Source organism: Pelodiscus sinensis, chromosome 2, assembly GCF_049634645.1.
Source record: "Pelodiscus sinensis isolate JC-2024 chromosome 2, ASM4963464v1, whole genome shotgun sequence".
NCBI lineage: Eukaryota > Metazoa > Chordata > Testudines > Trionychidae > Pelodiscus > Pelodiscus sinensis.
In genome coordinates, this window is record NC_134712.1 from 180,476,343 (window position 1) to 180,502,054 (window position 25,712).

The 25,712-nt window shown below is 39.7% G+C and overlaps 1 protein-coding gene across 8 annotated transcripts in view; it reads left to right on the forward strand.

Annotated features, from left to right (window-relative positions):
- CPNE4 (copine 4) overlaps nucleotides 1-25,712 on the forward strand; it is a 346,982-nt gene that overhangs the window by 280,375 nt on the left and 40,895 nt on the right. For all 8 annotated transcript variants that reach the window (XM_075921917.1, XM_075921924.1, XM_075921920.1 and 5 more), the window contains 3 exons: nucleotides 6,916-7,014; nucleotides 15,396-15,482; nucleotides 19,477-19,536. In XM_075921917.1, the coding sequence (XP_075778032.1) occupies nucleotides 6,916-7,014; nucleotides 15,396-15,482; nucleotides 19,477-19,536 (246 nt within the window). The remainder of the gene's footprint in view (nucleotides 1-6,915; nucleotides 7,015-15,395; nucleotides 15,483-19,476; nucleotides 19,537-25,712) is intronic.

Below are 25,712 nucleotides of genomic sequence, written 5' to 3' on the forward strand. Positions count from 1 at the left end.
TGCTAGAATGTGAACCCAGAGAAGCGTAACTGTTTATATCCTTACAGTGCCATTTAGTATCTGTCAGCTCAGTTTTGTTACAAAAATGGGGCATGTGTGTCTCAGTTCATTGCCTCTGGGAAATGCTAAGTACCATCAAAATTCTTAAAGCAAAGCCTGTAATGGGGACATGTTTGTTTAAACGTGGCTGGTCAAATTAAATTATATAGAATAGGGCTAAATCCTATGTTTGGGTCCACAAACAACCACTGCCCTACCTACCTACCCACCAAAGACCTCAGTCGACAGCCTTTAAAGGAAATAAATATCTGAACCAATTTCGAGCCAAACCTGAAATTGATTATTGGGATCTTTGTCCAGAACTATATCTGGGAAAAACCTGAAGGCCCTTATAAAAGAAATTATCCATCCCTTGAAAGCACTTGTATCAATTGTACTGTCAAGAGAGGAGCATTGTGGAACTAGTGCCAGTAACAGTTGATCAAAGCAGTGCAGTGTCTATAGTTACACGGTGTTGACCTACTTACATCAACCAGAACTCTATGTTACTTGGGGAGTGGGTGTTACTCAATTGGCAAACAGAGCCACTGATATCTCAGCGGGAGCCAAATTTAAGTGAAGACACTTCCACAGTTAGTTTGATGCAAAGCAAAGCTACCTAACCATGTTGCGTAGACCAGTCTTATAAGACAGAAATGAGTGATACTTTTTTATTGTAGATTTCCTTATGAATATCATCCAGTATTTCTAAGCTTTGAGACATATGATGAACAGAGGTAATCAAGAAGCATGTTAGGAGGTGGGGGAAGAATCAGAAAAAAAATGGAAAGATGTTACTGTATGTTACTCTTCACTGATATGTCAAAAATTTAGAAAATCTTCAATTCAATCAAATAATGAAAGAGTTTCCCCTCCCCTGGAGCAGCCAGTGGTGGAAATAATTCCATTTAAAATACAGTCAGTATGGCTGAAAAGTAATAATGTGTTGATTGTAGGATGTTTAGTAAAATCCATGTGATATTTTTATGGAATATGTAGTTTAAGAAAGGGGATGGGGTTGAGCTTGGTGATCACACAAAGGAAGTGTGATTGATCTAGCTGTCATGTATTGCGTGCCATAAGGCAAATGCAGACAGAGATCCCAGCTGCTCCCATGCAAGTGTGCCAGTATATGGTGTTTCCTTGTAAACAATCATTGGTGTATAACTCAGCTGCTGAGGTTGTGCCAAATAGCACATGGCTTCCCAGAAGCTAAAGTTAGAAGACCTTTGGAATGAAACAAACAAGCAGCTTGATCCATGTTTTGTTGAATGTGTTAAATGTAATTTGATTTAGATAAACTCCAATTAAAATTCTAACCTCAAATCTCCCCTAATAGTGCTTCCCTCTTCTTAACCTTGGTTTAGAATGCTAATGAAAAGCAGATAATAAATGAGTCACTAAAGCAACATGATTCTTTGCTAATTTTATATTCTATCAACCCGTGGGTCCAGCAATTCAGCAGTGAATAGAGCGAGATCACATAGGGCCACCTTCAAGGTAGAACTTGCAGGACATAATTGGAGTTAAAAATACTGTACTATGATTAAAGGTTCCTAAAAAACTAATGTTGGTCCTTTTCCTCCAAACTTTAGTGACCACATAATACGAGGGCAAACAAATACATTATTATGGAGGCCATGCTATTGCTCTCCTTCATAGATTGCTATGAACCCATCTCCCTTTGTTGGATTTTTCTTTTTCCATTTGTCAGATAGAGGTTTGTAGCTGCAGTAGAAGATTAGCCCCGTGCTCTCCCACTGAATTGCTTTACCAGCTGTTAACTGAGATTGATGGGTACTGCATGAGCACTCAGCATTTGCTACCAGTTCAGTACTTCTGTTCAGGAGCATGGGGCCTCTTGCCTTTGTCCTCTGTAGCTACAGGTGCTTACTCTCTTGGATAGGTCAGATTAGAGGAGGGAAAGCAGGTGAGCTGCTTGCCGGTGAAGGTGGGCAGCTAGGCCCTGAAATGTTTCACTTCTCTGTTTTTAAAACCCTTAATTATTTTTGAAGTACATAACAAATACTCAGACAATAGAGTAATGCCATCAGACTATAGAACATAGGGGGTGTGACCAGGGGTGTTCCAGGACCAGAGAGTCCCATGGAGGGTTGGTGGCTGGGAGCCCTGCAGTAGGGCTGGAGCCCAGTAGCAGGACTGCTCTGTGGCAGCGAAACTGGGAGCCCAGCAGCAGAGCTGCCACCAGGTGGCGACACTGCAAAGAGGTGCTTGAGGAGTAAGGAGGAGGCAGTGGGGTTGCCTGAGGGTGGGGCCAGGAACCTGGCAGCGGGGCCACCTGGCAGCACAATCGGGAGCCTTGGCATTTTTGCTGCCGCCCAATAGCGCAGCTGTGGGGCGGGACTAGAGGGCAGCGGGTCTGCCCTGTGGGGCCGGGAGCCTGGGAGTGGGGCTGCTGAGTGGCATAGCACAAAACCCAAGCAAGGCTGCTGCCCAGCAGCACAAATGGACCCCAGCAGGGGGGCTGCTCCACGGGCTAGGAGCCCAGCAGTGTGGATGTGCATGCGGCAATGGTAGGGCTGCCACAGTGGGGCCGGGAGCCCTGCACTGAGGGGCTGGTGGCAAGGGGAAGCCAGCTGGGAGGCTGGCAGCAAAGCCAGGGCTAGGAGGGACAATGGCACAGGAGCCCCAGAAATTACATTTCTTAGTCCATCAAAATCTCTCATCTGAGACTAGTCAGGTCCTGAGGGTTCCGGACCAGGGAGGTCCAACCTGTACTTGAATTTGAAACCTAAAGTGCCTTTATTTTTGTCATAGTTTTTCTGGTGTGTAATATACAAATAAGGAATATGTTCTGGCTGTTCTGTGCCTCTCTTTAATGATGGAAACAAAGGATGTTAAGTAATGATTAGTCAAGTAGTTGATAGAATTTCCATCAATTACTCAGCTAGTCGATAAGCACTTCCGCATTCCTCCTTTGACATGTACAAGAGCCCCACTGAGGAATGCAGAACTCCACGAGCTGCCTGGGGCCAGCGGGAAGTCCCACTGACTCCAGGCTGCAGGAGGCGTGCCAGCTTTGAAATGTAAAAGAGTCCCCCGATGACCCCGGGCTCCATGCGCGGCAAAGCTGCACAGCTGATCCCAGGCTCATCTGTGTGGCGAAGCCGCTTTGAAGTACTCCCTCTCCCTCCTCTTCCCCCCACTTTGCTGCCTCTATCTGATAGAGGCAGCAAGAGGGGAGGGGAGTCGACTAGTTAACCGATAAACATTGAAAACCAGCCAAAAACATGTTTGTGTTGCTTTACCTCACCAGACTAACACAAAGCAGGTGGTACATACCAGTGAATGTGGTCTACCAGCTTTATCCTACATACAAGCCAGCAACAACAATTGAGCAGAACAAATATGCAATAATAATAGCAATTCCTAAAGCAAAATAGTCTCTCTGAGTGATACATCTTTTCAGTAAGTAAATTAAGATACACTATCCTCAACATTGTGATACAGTTGGACCCATATCAGAAAAATTAGCATTCAATAACTTTTTAATACAATTTAGGAAATTCCTCCAAACCACACAACTCAGTTCATTTTCTGCTATCTCATTAGCGGTGTGTGTATATATACATCAGGGCTTAACTCCAAATAAGCTATGCAAATTGAGCTATGTCAATGCATAGCTTATTTTGAAATTGGTAGAGTCTACACTGCACTTATTTTGAAATAGAGCACTCTTCCTTCAAATTCCCTTATTCCTTGTACAATGAGGGTTACAGGAGTTGGAGTAAGAAGTCCTCTAGCATGATGGTATTTTGACATTATTTTGAAATAACTGCCTGCTGTGTAGACACAGACTAAGTTATTTCAAAATAACACTTGTTATTTCGAAAAAATGTTGCTGTGTAGACGTACCCTAAATCAGTTATCACTCAGCAGTCCTGAGTTGTTTAATAACTGGAGTTTCATTTGTGCAACAATAACAATTTTTCAGAGGAGCAGCCAAGTCAGTCTGTTTCAGCAAAAACAATGAGGAGTGCTACGGCACTTTCAAGACTAGCATATTTATTTGGGATACTTTTGTGGGTTGGAATCCACTTTGTCAGATGCATGAAATGGAAACTTCAGTTAGGCATGTATGGAAAGATCGGTTTGTTACATTACTATGTGGAGGATCAGTGCTAATGAGGTCAATTCAGCCTGAGTGGTTGTGGTCCACTCCCAATAGAGTGAATATGAAAAGAAGGAAAATTACTTTTTGTAACAAGCTAGCCACTCCCAGTTTCTAGTCAGACTCAGTCTGATAGTGTCAAGTTTGCCTATGAATAACCATTTTGCACGCTATAGGACTATCACACTGGGTATTTATGTTCTGTGGGAGAAGAGCTCTAACTCTTAGTTTTATTATGCAGAAACTGATTCCAATTTTATCGTTTCAAAGCTTCTCCTTTGTTCATGGTGAAGATCAGAGGCAACTTTCCTTCTGATCCCACCTTCATCCTCCAGGAGTGCTTAGTCACATACTAAAAATTAGAGCTTGTGGAATTTTTTCATGGAAAAAAAAGTAATTGAAAATTGCCCTTTTGCAAGTAAACAATCTTTTTCAAAAAACATTGCCAAGATTTCTGAAATTTTCTATTTTCACTAAATTTTCCAAGATTTATTTTACCAATATTCTTACAAGGCTGTTTTTTAAATTATAAAAATAATTTTTAGCTATTAGAATTTTACTGTATTTACTTAATTCACCAGAAACAGTGTTTTCTTTCTGAAATCAATATTTTCAGCAAATAAAAATGTGCCAAAAACATTTTACGTCAATTCTGAAAATTATTTTAGTAAAAAAAAACTTTTCACAGAAAACACAAAGTGGATCCATTTCAAACTAGGTTAAACTGAAAAAAAAATCAAATTTTCAAAAAGATGTGCAGAATTTTGTTGTGATGGGGTTTTTGACCAGTGCCTCTAACAGCTGTGGTTGACAATATACATGTACCTGGTTTCTGGGGTGTTTTTTTGGGGGGGCGGGGGTTTAATGCAGATTTCATTGTTAAGGATTTCTCTTTTAGTGATGGAAATGCTGCTTCAAGCTATATTGCAAGAGACATTCCTGCTATCAGAACAGGGAACCCAATTCTATACTACTGTTGCTGAATAAAACTAAATATGGAAACATGCACACAGAGGAACATTTCTCTTTCTGCTGTCAAAACTGTCATCAAACAATTCAGTGCCTAACAGAGAGAGAAATGTTTTTACTTGTTTGATTTGAAGATTTTCAATTCCTTTGGGACCTCTTCATAGAAAGGTAAAACAAAATTACACCTGATAAGGTAAAAATGACAGAACACTGAAGATGGGGGGAAGAGTTGTCTAATCAGTGAACCATTCCCATTGCCTAGAATCTGGAAGAGTACAGGAGCATGCTGCAATCTTCTTTGTGTGACTGCTACCTCTAGCTTGTTTGTGAATCAAAGAAACTTGACTGCAGTAGACCCACATCACTTATGAGACATTCTAAATGGGGAAGAGTCTGAAAGATCAATCTACAGCAAAATCTTTGGAAGAAAGGAAGTTAAGTGATAATGAGTAGTGGCATGTTCACCTGTGAAGTCTCAGCTCAGAATTTAGGTACCTCCTTGCCCAGTCTCCATAAAACAGATAAAGGTACCTGTCTTCATGAGTTTAAGAGGCTGGCTGAAAAACAAAGATTTTAAATAACACTTCATAACTGCATTTGAAACCAGGTCTTTGGCTTGCCAAGCTGGTCCCTCTGACTCTAGAATATGTATTTATTGACCTTCTATGCATACTGCAAGACCTGTCCAAGTACACAAGCTTTTGCCTGATGACATATGGGAAACAACGTGAGGTTCTATCTTTTAAGGAGTGTGTTGGAATATTTGCTGATGATGTGCCAATTTTAAAATTTGTTGTTTAACAATTATATTTTTCTGTGAGCACTAAGAGATGGCTTGCAAATTTTTGTGGTCAGAATTGATAAAAAACATTTCTAAAATTAAAGATGATGGTATTCACTTATAAGCTAGCTAGGGTGACGATGCTTACAAATGAAAATTAAGAATGACTGAAAACACAGTTGAAATGAAATTGGCCTGCAGTTATGGCAAGGTCTGCCATTCATGCTAAAATATGTTCATATTATTAGGCAGTGTGCCATTTAGAGTCAGGAACTTTTGGGTCCAAACCCTAATTCTTTCTCTGATTTGTTTTCTTGGCTTGGGCAAGTCACTCAAGCAAACGTTTAACAAAGTGAGATCTGATTTTTGGTGCCTCCATTTTTGTGTGCCAACCTGAAACACTTTGGGCCAGATTTTCAGTCATGCGGCATCCCCATGAAAGGCAATGAGAACAGCAGATGATGAGCAGGGCACCAGGTCTCTCAAAATGGACACCTAACAGAGGCCCAGAAATGCAAAGGTTCCTGTAGAAACTGTTAATGCAACTTCTGTTTCTTTCATTAAATGTAAAATGGGAATAATAATGTTTACCTACCTCTCAGCGGCGTTGTAAAGATGAAATAATGTTTGCTAAGCACTTTGGAGAGTGAAGTATTCAGATTATTATAACTCAGAACATTGTGTAAACACTAATATACAATTATACCCAAGATGCTTTTTTATACTTGGACTGTTCAATCAATTCGGTCACTAAACATGCAATTTCACTTTCTTCAGCCAATAATACAATAAACATCTCCCCCTTCTGGTAAGCTGTGTTGAGATTTCACATGTCAGTTTATTCTGATCTTGACAAAAATGTGTTTTTTACTGTATGCTTAGTTTTGTTCCCATGTGTAACATTTCATCAGATAAATACTTTAATTTCTCCTCTGTGACAGAATTGTTACCTAAAGAACAATGTTTTCCTCTGTTCTTTCCTCTCCCTCACCAGTGCATAGTGTGGGACTGGGATTCCAATGGCAAACATGACTTCATTGGAGAATTTAGTTCAACTTTCAAGGAAATGCGAGGAGCAATGGAGGGCAGACAGGTGGGTGCAAACCTTGTATAACATCTGAAAATTATAGACCACTGGTAAGTGCATGTTACTGGTACCCTTCTAATGCACAGAGGACATGAGTCTGGTATGGCTCTAGCTGGAGAGCCTTCATGTTTTAGCTCAAACTAAGGCAGCTCGTGCTTTTAAGCTCTGGGGGTCCCCTTCCACATTCCAGTTTGTTGGCCTAGATGGCACCCAACAGAATAGCTGCACTGAATTTATTTACAGAGTTGTTCATACACTATTAGAGACCTGAATTTACTGGCCAGATCTCAGTTCCATTGACTTAAACGGCATGCAAGTTAGTACAGAATTTGAGCCTACATATTTATCAGATGTATCAGGAGAGTTTCATTAAAGTTCATCGATCGTTGAGTCTAGAATTTGACCTGGAGAACAGTGCTGGGTCCCTCTTGAAAGATTTAGAGATGCATTTTAGTAGTTTATCTACACCTGTTTTGGCTCTCAAAATGGGCTGGAATTTTATGAAAATACTGATCTTACTTCTCACTAGATTTCCAGAATATCCTGATCATATTCTCAGGGGAAGGTAAAGTAAGAGTATCTTCTCCATCCTCCTGCTTTTGGTCTTGACCAAACCCAAGAAGTGCAGAGAGACTCATGAGAGAAAACAAAACAGAATAATTGAGTGGATGAATAGAAAATGCAGGTCAGTTCAGATTTTGTCTGAACCAGTTCACCATTCTTTACTAAAGAGGTGATCTGTGTAAGCTATAACCATTTTAATCACAAGCATCAGGAGAGCTCAGAAGATTTGCCATGAAATCTCCTGGTACTTCACTAGGACAAAAAAGATATCGTGTGCTATCTGGAAAATCACTGCACTGTTGCTTTGTTGAGAAATGGCGAGTCTGCAGAACTGGTAGCTAAGCTGCTCTTGAATCTGTGTAAATTTGGGCAGATTATCTGATAGGGATCTTCGTCTCCTAGCTGCAGAGTGCCTGCATCTCCTAGGCTATGTCTAGACTACATGGCTCCATCGACGGAGCCATATAAAATAGTTTATTCTGCATAGTCAAAGAATAATCCCCGCTTCATTAAAATAAAAATGGCTGCCAAGCTGTGCCGAGGATCAGCTGATCCGGCACAGCATGGCAGTCTAGATGTGGCGCAGTCGACAAAGGAAGGCCGCGTTTCACGAGGCATACTGGATCAGTCGAAAAAGGCTTCCTTCGTCAACTGCTCTGCGTCTAGACTGCCGCACTCTGCTGGATCAGCTGATCGTCAGCACAGAGTGGTGGCCATTTTTATTTTAATGAAGCGGGGATTATTTAAATCCCTGCTTCTTTGACTATGCCGAATAAACTATTTTACATGGCTCTGTCGATGGAGCCGTGTAGTCTAGACGTAGCCCTATAGAAGTCAATAGAAAAGCAAATGCTCAGCCCCTTTGAAAATCAGAATTTAGACTTCCTTTCTGTAGTTCAATTTATTTTGCTATATAATGGGGATAATGACATTAAATTACTGGGAAGCTGAGTGGCTTAATTAATTGATATTTATAAAGCATACTGAGATGGAGCCTCAAAGGAAAAACACTATCGCAATGCACAGTGACTTCCTAGCACTCAGCACTTTGCAAGATCGGGCGTCCCCTCTCATCAAAGCTGTACTGTTGTTATCAGTTCTCCTGATCCACAGAAAAGTATGAAGCTACATAGCGTTAGCTTGTGCTCTTCTAGACATGCAAGGATACTAAAAGATTGGGAAAGATATATTGTTTTCATGTTTCAAAGAAGGGGTAACAAATGATAAAGAATAAAACACCACAATTAAGTGGTACATATTTATTTGTATATTTGTATATTTATAATTACCACTGTGCTAGTGCCTAGGAATCCCAATCAGGAATCAGGATCCCAACGTGTGATTACAGTATGTATGCATAGGATATAATCCTAACCCCACAAGTGTTTACAGTCTAGGTGTGTGACAAATGGACAACACAAACAAACAGAGTGAGGCTGGCCAAGGTAACCAAAGGAACCGAGGTACAGGAGAAAAATAGAAGTCTCAGTTGGCCACTTGCATAACCAAGCCACATGATAGAGGTTTTTAGGGATCCCACCAAAGGTAGGTTTTAAGGAAGAGATTTAAAAAGGATGAAGTGGTCGTGCTTCAATTTTAATAGGGAGTTTTCAAAGAAAATGGTCCTAAGAGACTGTGATGATGTCAGCATAATCCCAAGTAATGATAGTATGAAAAGAATGAGAGAGAAGTTGACTTGCATTTTCTGGAGGGGAGATCAAAAGTTTAATTTTGGTTCTGTCAAACTTATGTTGCCACCTTAATTTCTCTCAGGAAATGTCACATAGACTGAGATGTGGGTTGCATGGTGGGAAAGCAGTAGATAACTAGATTAGTGAGTTGATGTGGTAAAAGTATTAATTGATGTTTGTGAATAATAGCATTTGCACCTGAGGTTTAAAGAGACAAAGGCAGGACAAGAGGCAGTTGGAGGAGCCACTGAACAAAACACTGAAGTAGCCTTTGGAGAACTAGAAGGAGATTCGTGAGAAACAGAGCTGCACAAGCTGGTGGAATTTTAAGAACCAGAGGGTAGTCAGTGGGTGTACAAACCAATCTGAGAGATAAAGGAAGATGAAAATGAAGAGCTCTGAGATTTGGCCAGAATGGAGTCATTGGAGACTTTATTAAGAGCAGATACAGTGTAATGTGAAAACTGCATGAGTGAGTGGGTGAGAGGGACAGAATGGAATCAAGGATGATCTAGGACCAGGGAACCTCAGTGCATCAGTGTATAAAGCACAGTCTATCATCTTGAAAGCAATGCTGTTTCCTTTAATAAAAAAGTATTTGTAAATATATGGAGAATGCCCTTGAAATTCCATTTTGTTGTTCTTTGTTGTTTTCATTTGAGATAAAATAATGACTCCAATGAAATCAATGGGCTATTTCCCATTTGAGGGTTGTTTGTTCTTTAATTTCCATGTTAATGCTTTGTTGTGCTCTTATTATATTCTGCTAACATGTCCAACAACAGGTCCATTAAAGCACTGAGTTATTTCCCAGCCACGTTCCTCATCAGCGCACAGTGCCATGAGTTGGAGGGGGGGGGGGGGGCGGTTCTCCTACTGAAGACATTACACTAAATTAAAAATCACTAAACGGTTTTGGCAGGATCTGGGGATGAGTTAGAGTTAATTAGAATTTCTGAACAAGCTTCTCCCTCTGGGGGCACCTCACCTCCCCATCACAAGGCTCCATTCTTAGCAATGCTTGGCTCCAGGAAGTTGCCAGTCTCTTTCTGGGAAGGACATTTGAACTAACTGACCCACACTGTGGTGCCATTGTATGTCCTAAGGTTATCTGGACAAGATGTGCTGAAAATGAAATCAGAAGGAAGAAGAGGTGCCACTCTTACTATGAATTATGTACCTGATAGAATTAGTCTCTCTTTCTAATTCTATTTCCAGGCAAATTTCTTTCTCCTATTTATATTCATGCAAGTCTAAGCATATAGGTTCTAGCAGCTTCTAGAATGCAACTGCAGGCCAATCTCACTGTCTGAGAAGAGATAGTCAGAGCACTCACCTGATGATCAAAAACCTTTCACTGAATGAGTGTCATTTTTCTCTCTCTCTCCCTGCCTTTCCCCCATTGCTTGCCCAGCCGTTGCTGCCACCAGCTCTGACTGGAAATCATCATGATGTAACTGATGAGTTTCTTATGAATTACAGTTCCTGGGAGAAAATTGAATTATTACCTCATTAATAATTCCACTTCTTTATGTCAGTTTGAGCCTCACAAATTGGGGTTGATGGCAGTTATTGAACATGATAAATGATTTTGTATATCTAATTTGAGAAGTTGTCATTTCCTATTATTATTTAATCCTGGAGCCATTAGTGTTGATACAGTCTCTGTGTGGGAATTAATAATGTTGGACCTCTAGATTGTTGGTGGTGTTGTAGTGACTGCCCTGATGGAGATGTGGGAATCAAGGTAAAAGTGCAAAACAAACTCAGTCCACACTTTACATTAAGGTTTTATTTGTAAAGAGGGTTACCAAATAGCTAACCAATTGGTACAGAATCCAGCAATTCAATAGGTTGCTTACAATCTATAATGTTTTCTGCTGATGTGTTTATAACCATCTGTGCTGTAACGTGACTCATGTCTGCAATATGCTTCTAACATCAATCAGTCATTTACTAACCCTTTATAAATCATTTACATGGAGCCTTACTATGGAGCCTGATCTAAACTTGTTCTCACAGGGCCGAACTGGAGAACAAGTGGTGGAACTGGACCCACTTGTACCAGGGGTGAACTGGCCCCGTACATTTTAGAGCACTTACTAGATTGCATTGGTGCATGTCGAAAATTAATCACCAAGTGAGTTTGAGTGGCATGAGAGCTTTCAGAAAGAGGGGGCAGGAACCAAGCTGAATAATATTAGCATGCCTGCTCTGGTGAGAAAACAGCAGATTTAAGTACATGTTTATGCGTGGGAGGGGGAGCATGTAATAATGGTCAAATGTGTGCATCCCTAATGGAAACTTCTTCAAAGACAGATAGATGCTCTGTCACCAAAAATGACACACATACGAATAATCAGAGACACTCTTCACCATAAAGCTTAGGGGAGAACATAGGAGATAAATAATACCTGGGATGTCCCAGACAGATTAATGAAGGGGAGAAACAACACATTTACTAAATTCATTTTTATCCCCAGCCTAGTATGGGGAGAGTTGTACTATCACAGGCTTATGAAATTATTACATTCACTTCTCAGTTTTCATTCCCCTTATATGACAGGCTGACATGGTACATCTCAAAACAACAGGAGAAAGCAGAAGACACTTCTTTTTCCATCAGATACCAAACATTATTTGGGAGAATGCTTATCTGGGTTATTTAAAAAAAAAAGAAGCTTCTAACAAACACCTGTCTGATCTGTAAAACATATTTCTACAAAACATATCTGATCCTTCAATTTTACCTTTCCTTGAGTCTTATCATTCCAAAACTGACCCTTCATGATTTAACCATCACTTTTGTCTCAGTGGCCCCTGTTCAGAATAAGCGCTTAAACCTATGCTTAACTCTACACTTATTCAGGACAGCACAGATTTCAGTAAAACATAAGCACATGCTTAAAGTTGAGCATATGAGTTGGTGCTGCTCTGAGTAAAAGTGTTTTCTTGAACTGGGGCCAATGCTGTACAGTTGTTTAATAACATGTATTAATACACTAACTAATCTGACCATTTAAAAAGTAGAATGGCCAAGAATGATAACTATTAATTGGTAAAACTGTTCACAGCTGAACTGGGGGAAATCCTCCTCTAATTAAAAACAAAAGCAAAAAAAAACTCCACACAATTTTGAAAATAGAGGCAATAGAACCAGATGGATTGGAAAAAAGCCATAGAAACATAAACCACCTGGACCCTACTGCAAGGGAAGAAATTATGTAATAGAAAAATCTGTCTCTCTAGTTACCAAAAAAAAAAAAAAAGAGAGAGAGAGAGAGAGAGAGAAACCTCCCTAGAGGTGCAAACTCCATTGGCATTCCCACAAGAATATTTAGCTCCCCCATAGAACTTCCCTAATTATGTCCCTCATTAATTAGAATGTTCTGTCAGACAAAAATAGACCTTTCTGGGGATTCCAATTACTGAGATTCGGAGGAGGTGTGGGGGGAGGGGGTCTGTGAAACACAGCTCAGAGCTCCCCTCTCTATCCAAAATGCTGAGTTTCTAAATGTTGTCCCAACCCCTAAGCCCTTCAGATGATTAGGGTTCTATTGCACACGTATAAGTGGGCCTGAGTGAGACGGTAAAGCAGTTAGTGACTTTAGTCACATACTAAGGCAATTCTCAGTTAGCTCTGGTTTAGTACACAGCTCCTGTTCTCTTTTTTAACATCAGAGGGTAAAATCTACTCAGTGGTCTGCACTGACAGAAGCCAGGCCCTTGGAGGCAGAAAAGAAGGGCTGCAACAGCGCAGTGCATATGTCATTTCCCTTTCATCAGTTAATCTGCAGGCAATCAGCACAGCTCCAGAAGTGCTGGCTAAGTTTTAGAGTCTTGGTCAAGAAATCAGGGGATGCTCTGATATTCACTGCAGTCTGCACCAGCAAGTCTCCTATGGAGCCCTGGCAGAGATTAAAAGCAGCCAGCCTCCTCATGGTGGGCACTTTCCACCCCTTCCCCCCCCCCCCCAACAAGCAGTGTGCAAACATCACCCATCCTCCTGGATGGAAGGAAGGAACAGAATGGCCCTTAAAGGAACAGAGGGGTGCAATTTCAACTTAGGAATCAGTAGAAAAGTCTCAGGGGGTAGCCGTGTTAGTCTGAATCAGCAAAAAGAAGGAGGCGTTTTCACTTACTTCATCATGGTCCCTCATGAAAACAAAAGTTCTGTTTCACAGTTTCTCTTACCTCAGGGTACATGGAACCCCTTGAATCTGGTACCTTTATTTATCTGACATATTGGACAAAGCCACTGCTGGAAGTATGCTGCTCAAAAAATCTGTTCTTTAAATGTGAATATTTAGGCCATTTTCTTGAGACATCGGACCAATGTAGACACTGACTCTCTCTTTTATATGTTTATGGGAAGAGGTGTCTCAGTGGGTCCCATAATTTTTCACTCCACTTCTTGGGGGATTAGTAGGGTAGGAGAAGGAACATTTGAGGAAGCAAACAATATTCTTTATTTCAGGGAGTAGTATCCCTTGCAGTGGGCATCTGTGTCTCACATTTCAGAGAAACAAAATACAGGACTATGTAGCACTTTAAAGACTAACAAGATGGTTTATTAGATGATGAGCTTTCGTGGGCCAGACCCACTTCCTCAGATCAAATAGTGGAAGAAAATAGTCACAACCATATATACCAAAGGATACAATTTAAAAAAATGAACACATATGAAAAGGACAAATCACATTTCAGAACAGAAGGGGGATGTTAACCCACGGTGAAGAGAAGGCCTCACTTTGTTATGAACGGATATCCTTCCCTCCCCCATTTGATGTTTGAAAGGAATCCTCCTTTTGAAATGCTGAATATGTAAAGTAATTGTATAAGCCACTGGTGAGCATGTGTTACAGGGCCCTAACATGCTGAGCCACAGAGGACAGAAATTGTTACAGCCCTTCATTACAGAAGTTTGGCTCTTTCGCTCAAGATTAAGCTACATATGCTTTTTAGTTCTGGAGGTTCTGAGTATAACCCCCACTGTGTTGGCCAAGATGGCAGCTATCACAATTACTCTTTGGGCTTTGTCTAAAGAGTGTTGAAGTCAATGGTACTGTCTACTTAAAATGAGTCACATCCTTCAATATGTTAGAGTCAGGACCTAATTAAGTATTTCTACCACATTTACACAAAACACTGTAACTTGAAGCCAGCATCAATCAATTAAAATTGTCTAAATACTTATTTACATAACACTGCCACCTCTCGTAGATTTTTTTATGTTGCCTAGCACCATGTCAGTACACAAATATTTCCTTGACTGTGTCCGTCCCCCCCCCCCCCCCCCCACCCCTGTTTTCAAAACCTGGCTTGGAAATAACATTAAAGACAATATTTTTCAAATCTCAGGTCCTAAGTAATAGCTCATGCAAAATGGGACTTATGCAGACAGGTATTTGCACATGCAAATATGTGTTATGCTTGTGGAGAGGCATCTATGCATATTTTTGAAGGTACTACTTAGAGTTCAAAGTGTGAAAATTTAGACTCTTAAACTACCAAAACCTAGTAACTTTTAAATTAAAATGAATGTTTCTGCAGCAAAACATTTCAGCTTCAACAAAGCAGCATATTTTTAAAAAATAGTTGAAAATGTTCCAGCTCGTTCTATGTGGTTATTTAAGCTGTCTTTTACAGATTTAGGTTAACTTCTTATTTTTCACTTCTTATTTTCTCATAGTACCTACAGCATATAATATTGCACTCTCAATGATCTGTTTACAACAAAAGGGATTAAGGGAAGTATTTAAATCTGCAGTCTGAATTGCTGTGTTCTTAGTCGTTTAATGCAAATCCTCAATGTTATATTAATAGGTAAGGAGTATCACACAACCTCCCCAGACATTTTTATTTATATGCAGAGACACTCTCTTTGTAAAAACCCTCAGTGTAAAACCTTCATTTGTGTACATAGACCTGGATATATTTGCATATCAGAATGTATGCACTCAGCCTGGGGCTACGTTAATTTCACTCCCTGTACAGTTAATGTTTAGACATCTTTGTCATTAGACCATCTGACGGGACTTAATCAACCATTGGGAACATATAGTGCAACCTTGATTAATACAGTTTGTTTACATGAATTTTCTTTCATGCGATGACTTGGTGTTTTTACAGGTACAGTGGGAGTGCATAAACCCTAAGTACAAAGTAAAGAAGAAGAATTACAAGAATTCAGGCATTGTGATTCTTAACCAGTGCAAGGTACCTGCATTTGAAAGCATATTTTGTCTGTTCCCCCTAACAGTTATTAATAATGTATGTATAAAGATATTTTTGGAAATGGAACCAGCAAAGAAAATATAAAATGTGGAGCCAAAAATTGTAACATGAGGACAGGAAAAAGGAAGCTATTTGGGTTCTGGCAGACTGTCCTTTCTTAGCCCTATCATGTAGGAAAAATACAGCAAAACCTGTCATAATAAGCTACTACTAAAGGGAACCACAAAAATAGGTTGCCTAGGAAATGTCATCATTAGGTAAAGTGGATCAAAGGTGCACCATGGACACTTTAATGTGGCTTCTTAAAGTGCACTTTGAAAAATGCTCATGGCATGTTCTTGCTCAATAGATCTGATTTCAGTGTATTCAGTCATGTTTCTTGCTCGTGTCAGACTAATTTTTTAGTCTGGTTTGTAGTCCAGACCCCCCACAATTACGAGGATTAATTTGGGATTCTACTGCTTGCATCTCATCAACATTATTTCATTGTTGTTCCAGTAGTCTCAGTCCAAGGATATTAGCAAAACAAGTAGGTGAAGTCATATCATTTATTGGGTCAGCAGAAGTTGGTAAAGAAAAGATTATTACCTCACCCATCTTATCTCTGCCAAGTTCTAATCAGTGACAACTCCTAGAAAGCAATGGGGCTGTGCTGAAGTGATTGAGGACTTAATCTGATCATATGCTATTGAACAGATGCTATTAGTATCCTAATATGTCCTGCAGAATCTTTATTGCAGATGGCGATAAAGAAGGAAACAACCCAACGTGAGTGAGAAACCAAGTCGAGTTTGAGGGGCTGGAATCTGTAAAAAAATATATATATATTTTACCTGTAAATTGAGCTCATCCAACATGGGAGTCATCAAGTAAACATGGAATTCTCTAACGCCATATTTATAGGTTTACTGTTCAAAGTGGAGCATTATTATGGAAAATCTGGTCATTGCTCCATAAAAAGAGTTGTGTTCACTTATGCACTGAAAGGACAGGTTCAACCACTTTATTACACAGAAAGAGTACACCATACACTCCACCAAATTCTCTCTTTCAGAGTTTAGAGGAACTTTTCTGAGAACTTACAGTAAATTGGTTACTTCATTTGATTTAAAATTGATTTTAAGGTGGTTCCTTTAAGAAATACTGTACCCTGTGATAATTTCCATTATTAGATGGAAATGGTGTAATTATCAGTAATAATGCAAAATAGGCAGATGTGTTTAATAAAAATTTCTGTTACATATCTGGGGGGGAAAACAGATTGGATAGTCCTATCATGCAATTATAACACTTTTTTTCAGTACACTAGTATGTAAGGAGAACGTTAACCAGATACTACACAAATCAAACATTTTCAAATCAGCAAGTTCAGATATTTTGTTTTGAAGACTGTTAAGAGCTGAGGCGCTCACTGCATTGTCATTGTGATTTTCAATACATCTTGGAACACTGGGGAAATTCCAGAAGACTATAGGAAACCTCATGTTGTGCTAATATTTTAAAAGGGGAAATGGGAATAACCAAGGTAATTACAGGCCTGTGAGTTTGACACTGATCCCAAGCAAATATGCTTTAGTAGCTGATAAATGTCTTGATACATAAAGAATTAAAGGAGGACAATATAATTAATGACAACATGGTATTATGAAAAATCAATCCTGTCAAACTAAGTTGATATCTTTTTTTTTAACAAAATAACATGTTTGGTTGATATAGGGGCTGATGTACTGAAGGCTAGGTCTACACTGGCAGAGAAAATGGATGCAAGATACGCAACTCCAGCTTTGTGAATTGCATAGCCAGAGTTGATGCATCTTGCATCTATTTTCTGGGGTGGCCCCACAGCAGGAGGGTGACAGAAGAAATTCTCCCGTCAACTTGCCTTAGTCACCAGGAGTTTTGGAGTCCACTGGGGCCCTCTCAGTGTTCAATTTAGTAGGTCCTTACCAGACACGCTAAATCAAACTCTGGAAGACTGACCTCTGGATAGACTCCAGGATCTCAATTTATTTTGCTTAACAAAGAGAAAGTTAAGAATTGACTTAATTACAATGTATAAGGACCTTTACCAGGAGCAATCTTTTAATAATAAGTTCTTCAGTCTCACAAAGAAGGTAGATGAATTGAAGTAAACAAATCCAGACTGGAAAGGTATAAACTCTTCATGGTGAGATGAATTAACCACTGGAACAATTGACCGAAGTAATGTTGAATTTTACATCACAGACAATTACTTAAATCGGAATTGGATGTTTTTCTAAAAAATCTGCCCTAGGAATTATTTGGGGGCAGTTCTATGACCTGTGTTACATGGGTGTGTGGAGGGGAATCAGACAGGTGATCCCTTCTGGCCTTGGAAATCTATGAATGTTGTCAGACCTGCCCCTCTCTCCATCCAGCCACAGACCCTGCCCAAATGATCTTAAGAATGAAGTAACTCAGACACTTAAAACTTCCCATACTCTCAAAAGTCATAAGAACATAAGAACGGCCGTACTGGGTCAGACCAAAGGTCCATCTAGCACAGTAGCCTGTCTGCCAACAGTGGCCAGCACCAGGTGCCCCAGAGAGGGTGGACCCAAGACAATGATCAAGCGATTTGTCTCCTGCCATCCTTCTCCAGCCTCTGACAGACAGAGGCCAAGGACACCATTTTATCCCCTGGCTAATAGCCTTTTATGGATCTAACCTCCATGAATTTATCCAGCTTCTCTTTAAACTCTATTATAGTCCTAGCCTTCACAGCCTCCTCTGGCAAGGAGTTCCACAGGTTGACTACGTGCTGTGTGAAGAAGAAAAAGTCCACTGAGATCTTGTGCCAAGGCTATCTTTGAAGAAAATGTTTTAGGATTATTTGTCATTTGTTGCCATTATTCTTCATAACTGAAAGTTTATCTTTCTGTTAGAGGCTGACAGATAATGTTCTTTTTCAGAAAATTCCATTAAAATCTACCTTTGCTCAACATGCTCTTCTTACCCTAAACTATCTTGCATAGTGACATCATGGGAGAGGGTAGGGAATAAAAAATAAAATTAATTTCATCTGGGTTTACAGACCCTAAACATTTTTAACCATAAACATATGACTATTAAGCTGTGTTACTGTCAAGCAGAGTTAAGGTTGTTCAGGTTTCCTAAACATCCATACTTAAAATAGTGGATTTTTCTGTAAGTTTAATTTTACCTCTGAATTCCTTGGTTAATAATGTTTGTTTTGGGAATAATTAAATCATCTCTATAATGTGTTGTACTGTAAATTGCTGTCATTGTGAACTCCACCTTAACATAATTTTTATCTGGGAACTTTAAGGTGAGTTTGCTGATTTGAGGTTGCAGACTTTAGAACTTATTTCAGTGTATTTAACAGCGTCCTTGTAAAATAATCCATGAAGAGTGCATCAAAACAAGGATTTAGGAGAAAATAAAGGAGCAATAGAAATAGAGCCCTTCAAAAGAGTAAAAATAGTACAGCCTGGTAGAGGAGCTAGTGTGCAAGCAATGGGCTCTTCCCCCTTTACTTCTTCCTGTTGTTTTATTTTATCAGGAAGCAATCCAATATGCCATACAATGCAATTATGCATCCCTATATCAAAGTTCATCAGGATGACCATCTATGTGAGATGTTTCCCTTCCCAGTCTTTCAAAGTCATGTGTCTGAATTTAAAAAAAAAAAAGCCTGCTCCTTCTCCCTCTTAAATCAATGGCAAAATCCCCATTGATTTCAGGCAGAGGAGTGCTGTTGTGTTCTGTCCTTGATGTGCGTAAATAATTGTAGTGGTTTCAGAATGGTTTGGGATGTGTTCTCATCCTTCTTTGTTCCTCTCTTAATTTAGGTTTAACTCTCTCTCTCTCTCTGATTACTCCCACACCATCCCCATCCATGTTCCATTTTTTCTTAATCAAGCTGTCTCAAAGAAAGTCTGGGTCTTTCAGATGAACTGTGTATTGCTAAATTTCTTTGCTTTCTTATTTCCAGATCCACAAGATGCATTCTTTCTTAGATTACATCATGGGTGGATGCCAAATACAGTTTACAGTAAGTTTTGTCCTGCTCTAACTTGCTTTACTGTAATGAAAGGAACTCCTTTTAAACACTAAGTTCATTGCTTTCGTAGGAAAAAAAAAGAGATCTGGCCAACCATTATGTAAATTGATTGATAAAGTGCTAAACTCCTCATGTAAAATATTTTTGACTATAAAATAAGATTTTCAAACACATTTTCATTTTGCATGTGATAGCCGTAAAGCTCCCACCATAACAGCCTTTATGCATATAGAAAGTCAGATCCTCTGTTGGTGAAAATCAGAATAAATCTGATGACATCAGTTATGCTGTGCTGTTGTGTGAAAGATGAAGATTTGGCCTCGAGTCTGCGCCAATAACTGGGTGTGTGGGAATTTTCACAAGATCTTTCTTGTCCTGCCCAGTCTTTAGTCAGTTCCAATTCAGTACGACCTGCCTGCCGTATTTCTGCCTGAAAAGCTCTTATGACATCGTACTCCTGATGCAATGGTTGGACAAATATTTGAATGTGGGCAAAATGTAATAATATTCCCTAATCCAATTCTTAGCAAGGTCTCAGTCATTGGTGCTGAAACCCTTTCCACACGCCAAAATTCAGAAAGTATATAATCAGCCTAACGCAGACACCTGCATGGAAAATGGCAGCCCAAGTGGGTAAAGTTTGGTGAAGTGACAAGGCACTGAAAATAGGGTATTATAATGGGAAGTTTGGGGCAGAAGTATAAGCAGTGCTAGTATCTCCGCCCACAATGCCTACACATATGCAGCTCTTAAGCCGTGAGCTTATCTAGCGGCTAAAAAAAAGTAAAAATATAAAAATATCCCTCAGCCAAACTTTATAAGTCCGCCTACCATCAACCACGTTAAATTCTTGGACCTTTCAGTTTTTCCACTTCCAACGCTAGTCCGGTACTATTTGATAATGACAGTCATAAATTTTGCTAGATCACCATTTTAAAAGGGTATTTAACCTTCCCCCAGTTTGCTCATGTGAAATGCTATCACCTGCTGTCACTTTTGTGCACACATCATTGAATTCGCACACAAAATGTCATTTTTGTCATTGTGCAGTTAATTTGTGTGCAAATGGATTATTCATGTCTATGTTCTGTCATATGCACTCTCAAATGCATAGAAACTATACAATGGTGATGGGGCAGATATTAAGACTATGCCAGGCCATTTTGTTCTAGAATTCATGTCAGTGCTTTATTTGTAATCAGTGCAAAAAGACATGTGTGGTTTTTTTAATGATCCATCAGTTTGCAGTTAAGATGTGCAGAGATGTTTGACTCTGCCTTAATTACATGGGCTCATAAGCTCACATTTGTCAAAGATGGCTTGGTGAAACACTAAGAATCTATGAAATCCACCATCCTGTAATCAGAAAGGGAACAGTATTTCTTGAATTCTTGTACAACATTATGGAATGTTAATGGCAACATAGAAATGTGTTCTGATAAACCTCAATCGTATATTTCCTTCCCTTTGCTAAGAGAGAGCCAAACTTACAAACTCATAGTAAGTCATCCAACCCTCTTTTTGTTTTAGAATTAATTATGTTTCCGTTGAGTTCACGCCGTGTACAGATAGTACAATGCAGCTGTGATCTGAAAGGGGGAGGGAAACTAGGATGCTAAGCATAGGTTTGGGAACAAAAAGCTATCGTAGAGTGCATCTGCTAATTTAAAGCACTAATGAAAGCTTCTGTAACATCATGCTGTGTGCTCTTGGGACACTTTGCTCCTCCATTGTGGTTACACAGTTCCTGGTTAGAACAAACATCTTAGAAAACCAAAAGTAAATGTATTTTGGTTCTTTAAAATAATGTGTAAAAAACCACCTTTATGCTAGCTGTGAAAAAACAGTCAGTAGAAGTTGGCAAAGTGAATGGGTTTAACATCAGAAGACATTCTCTTCATGTTAGGAAGTCTGGCAGAACGAGTCTGTAACACCCAGTTTAAAAGCTATAACCGAAAGAGTGTACAGGATAGCTTCTGAGTCAAACAGGTCAAGACAGTAAGACAGGCTGGGAATTTGCTGATTGAGCTGATAGAAGGCTAAATAGAAAATTATCAGTGCATTAAAAACACTTTTATACCAGTTAAGGAAATCATTCTAAGATTGTACAGGTTGAACCTCTCTAGTCTGGTATTCTCTGGTCTGCATGATTTTAGTTACCCAGATGTCCACTTAGCACGGGTGTGGCCAAATTTTCTGTGGTTCCATAAAGTTTGTTTAGAGCCACCAGTCCTGGCTCTCAGTGATCTATGATGTTATTTAGCTCTAATTTACCCCTAAATGTCTTCTAAGAGCCCAATAAGTGGTGGAACTATTGGTAATGCTGCTAGACAATATTAGCCTCCTGTTATCTGGCAAATTCTCTGGTTCAGCACCAATCAGGTCTGGAAGGTGCCGGACTAGAGAGGTTTAACCTATATAATCTTTTGCTGTGGGTTAGTCATACCAAACAGTGGGAGGTTATGGAAGTGCTAACACCTGGGATCAAACACAAGCAAATATGTTGTAGGGGAAAACCCTGTTTTAGCAGGGGATTAGGCTAGCAAATTCCATCCCTAATTTCTGTGATTCTTTCATTTAGAATCAGAACGCTGTCCTGTAGACACAGAGTTTTGGTCCTGCCATGCAAGCCTGAATGTCTTAAATTACCAGTTGGAAACATCAAGACACTTGAGCTGCTACATGCTGCTGCTTTGGAACCGTTGCAAATATCATTTTGACTTTCTGTAGAAAACCTCCTCTCTGCAAGACACGGGTTCAAAACTGAGCATTGGCAACTCAGTGCATCAGCATATGAGTGCCATTATTGGTTTTGTGGAAGGTTATTAGTAGTGAAAGAAAAGAGCTCATCACTCATCCCCTGCTTCCTCATATCCCTAGCGATGCATCTTTTAAAGCTTAAAAGCTTTTAAAGACCCTACTGTGTTCAGAGAAAGCAGCTGATGTTATGCTTTACACATTTGTGGATGGAACTGTAATTGTAGTTAATGATGGAAGAAAAAGACAGTATTCCTCTTCTACACAGCATACAGTGTATCTTTTGGTGATACCTGCTGTGAAGATTATACTGTGCAGCAAAATCACAAGTTTAATAAAAGCATCATAATAGGAAATGAGGGTATTCACGGTTTGTAAATACACACATATTAAGTGAATCTGTACTATAGGGACAATTTCCAGGGAAGAAACACATTTCGATCAGGCTTTTACTATCATCTTACCTTTCAAAACACCTACACCAAGCCTGCTCCCACTCACGAAGCCTGCTGCCTCATTTTGACATCCTGTGATCACTTTCGGTTAAATTACACCACAATGACCTGGGCAAACAGCTAATGCAAGGAAAAGGTCTTGTCCAATTCCATCTGGTGCATGTCACTCCAACTTCATTACAAGTTTCTTTTAGGGTTCTGAGTGAAAAAGCCAACATCCATAGCATCTTTATAACACCTGCCCCTTTTTATTCTAATATATGAGAAAAAGTAGAATGTAGGAAGTAGAATAACAATCATTTTTTGTAACCTATGCACAATATTTCCAGTTAATTTTATTCAGAGAATGTATAAATGTTTTACTAAATAATTGCAGGCATACATAAGCCAAGATATTCAAAAGCAGTTAACCAGCAGCTGGGAACTGAAATCAGACCATTGTTTTAGGTGCCTAAATACAAATCAAACTACTATTTTTAGACTCATGCTTTTTAAAAATATTGGTGCACAGACGTATTTCACAAGGAATACAAGTTTATTGGGATTCCTCGAAATATGAGCAGAGTCCATTTATGGCCACTGGTAAGATCAATAAATAGGCATAGTCTTCATGTAGAGTCTCTACTCCCTTTCATACCTACTTCCTTCCAATGTAAACTAAACCCAAAGAATATGGTTGTATCTAGAGCTGAGCGAGAATTTTCTATCAAACAATTTAAACATCTCTGAATATATTTTTTAAATTATCTGTTCTGTGAAAACAAGACCATACATTCATGTTCTGATTTGTAGACGCTCTTCTTCCTTCTCTCACACCACGCCTCTTTTCACTTTTTCTTTCAGTGTGTCTGCCCTTAAGTTGGTACACACCAGGATAGCATGCTAGTTTACACTAGCTGAGAATCTGCTCAAACTGTTCTGAATGTGTCTCCTGCTATTATTCTTGCTATGCTTATCAAATGGTTGTCAACAGTCCAAACTCCAATAGCTGCAGTGCTGAAGGTCTTAAAAGAATCATCACTCAAAAGTGTGACTAGCTGGCAGCTTGATTCTTGATGGTATAGGTGCAAAATGTTATGCACATAAGGTAAAAACATATGTTCTTCCAGTCTCCTATCAAAAGGGGCCAATTCTCAAAGATTTAAGAGAAGGAGTTACCGTACATGAAACAGATTCTGCAAACAACGTTCTGGACCACAATATGGAAACTGAGATTTGGTGGTGTGAGGATTAAAAATTCTGATTGGCTCTTACCACCTCTAATGACAAAGACTGACATTTTCAAAGATTTTCATTCCACAAGGAGTAACAGTTAATTCAAACTAAGGAGTTCGGGCTAGTGAAATTTCAAAAGGGCAACAGGACGGGAACATGCAAATAAAGCCCGGGATATTTAAATCCCGGACTTCATTTGCAACTCCGGTCACCTCATTTGTCTACCTAGCTCGAATTAACGAGCTAGTGTAGACATACCCTGGGAGCCTAAAATTATTCCCTTTGACTTGGGTTGCCAAATAGGCCCTTTCAAAATCCACCCTTAGACAAATACAGAATGTTGGTCTGTGATAGAACACTTTGGGAGAGCTTCATGTAGCTAAACAAAAATATCGTCTAGTTGTCAGAGCACAGGGCTAGAAGCCAGGACTTTCTGAGTTCTGGTTCCAAGTATGATACAACTGCCCTTGTCATTTTGGGTCAGTAACTTAAAAGAGAATTGCAAAGCAAAACTGAAAAATGAGTTCAGTGCAGATTTCTCTGCTGAATACCATTGCCTACTGTGTCTTCTGGGGAAAGGGAAGCAAAAATACTTTTAACTGTAAGTTTATTTAACATTGTTATTTCTCTTTGTAAAATCTTTTGGTTCGAATTGGTTCACAGAAGAGATCTCAGAATTCAGAATCACAAATGACAGAAATGTTATTCCAGCTCATGCCCCGATGAGCATATTCAGCATTTTGTTTTTGCCTTGTAACCCACCATTAAGCTTTCTGCCATCTGCATAATGGGGCGGGTTAAATAAGTTAATAATTGTGAAATGCATTGAAGCTGAAAAGCACTAAGGGCTAGTTTTCATGATTATGAAAATAATAATAAACAGTAACAAAGGAAATGAAGAAAGGAATGAGACTCTGTCTGGAATTTTTTTGTTTAGGTATTTTGACTCTGTTCAGATTTTATACTAGAGACTGATTTATAGACCAGGAATCACCTGGCTGGAAAGAATTTAATTAAACTCAGAGAACTTAGAACTAATTAATTAGATAGATTTAAATGAAAATATAATTCCCTAAATGGAATAATTATGTACTTCATTGTTTTTCCGCTTATATAGTTTCAAACATATATCATAACATTATCATTTACTTTAGACATACTTATAAATATAAACATAATTTAGATTTGGTGGCATTTATTTTATAACCTCCTTAGACTGGTTAGCCAGAAAACAAAGCATTTTAATACAGGAAAGAACAGTATTAGACTTCCATTTACAGTAAACTTCTGATAATCTGGCACCTTTAGGACCCAGGGAGTGCCGGATTATCAGACATGCCGGACTATCGGAAGGGGGGGGGGCTATGAGGGGTTTAGGCCCCAGACCCTTCATAGCCACCCCTTTTGATAGTCCAGCTCTGCCCCAGGCATCCCAGATTCAGCCGCTGCTGGTCAGTTTCAGCAGCAGCTGAATCGGGACGCCTGCGGCAGAGCATCTGGATTGCTGCTGGATTGGTCCGGTAGCACTGCCCCTTGGCACTGCGAGATCAACCCGGCAGCACCTCAGTTGCTCTTGGGGACACCTGGGGCAGAGCAGCTGGGGTGCTGCCAGGTTGGTCCCACAGCGCCAAGGGGTGGCGCTACCGGACCAACCTGGCAGCACCCCAGCTGCTCTGCCCCAGGCATCCCCAAGTCAGCCGCCGCTGAAACTGACCAGAGGCTGACTCCGGGAAGCCCGAG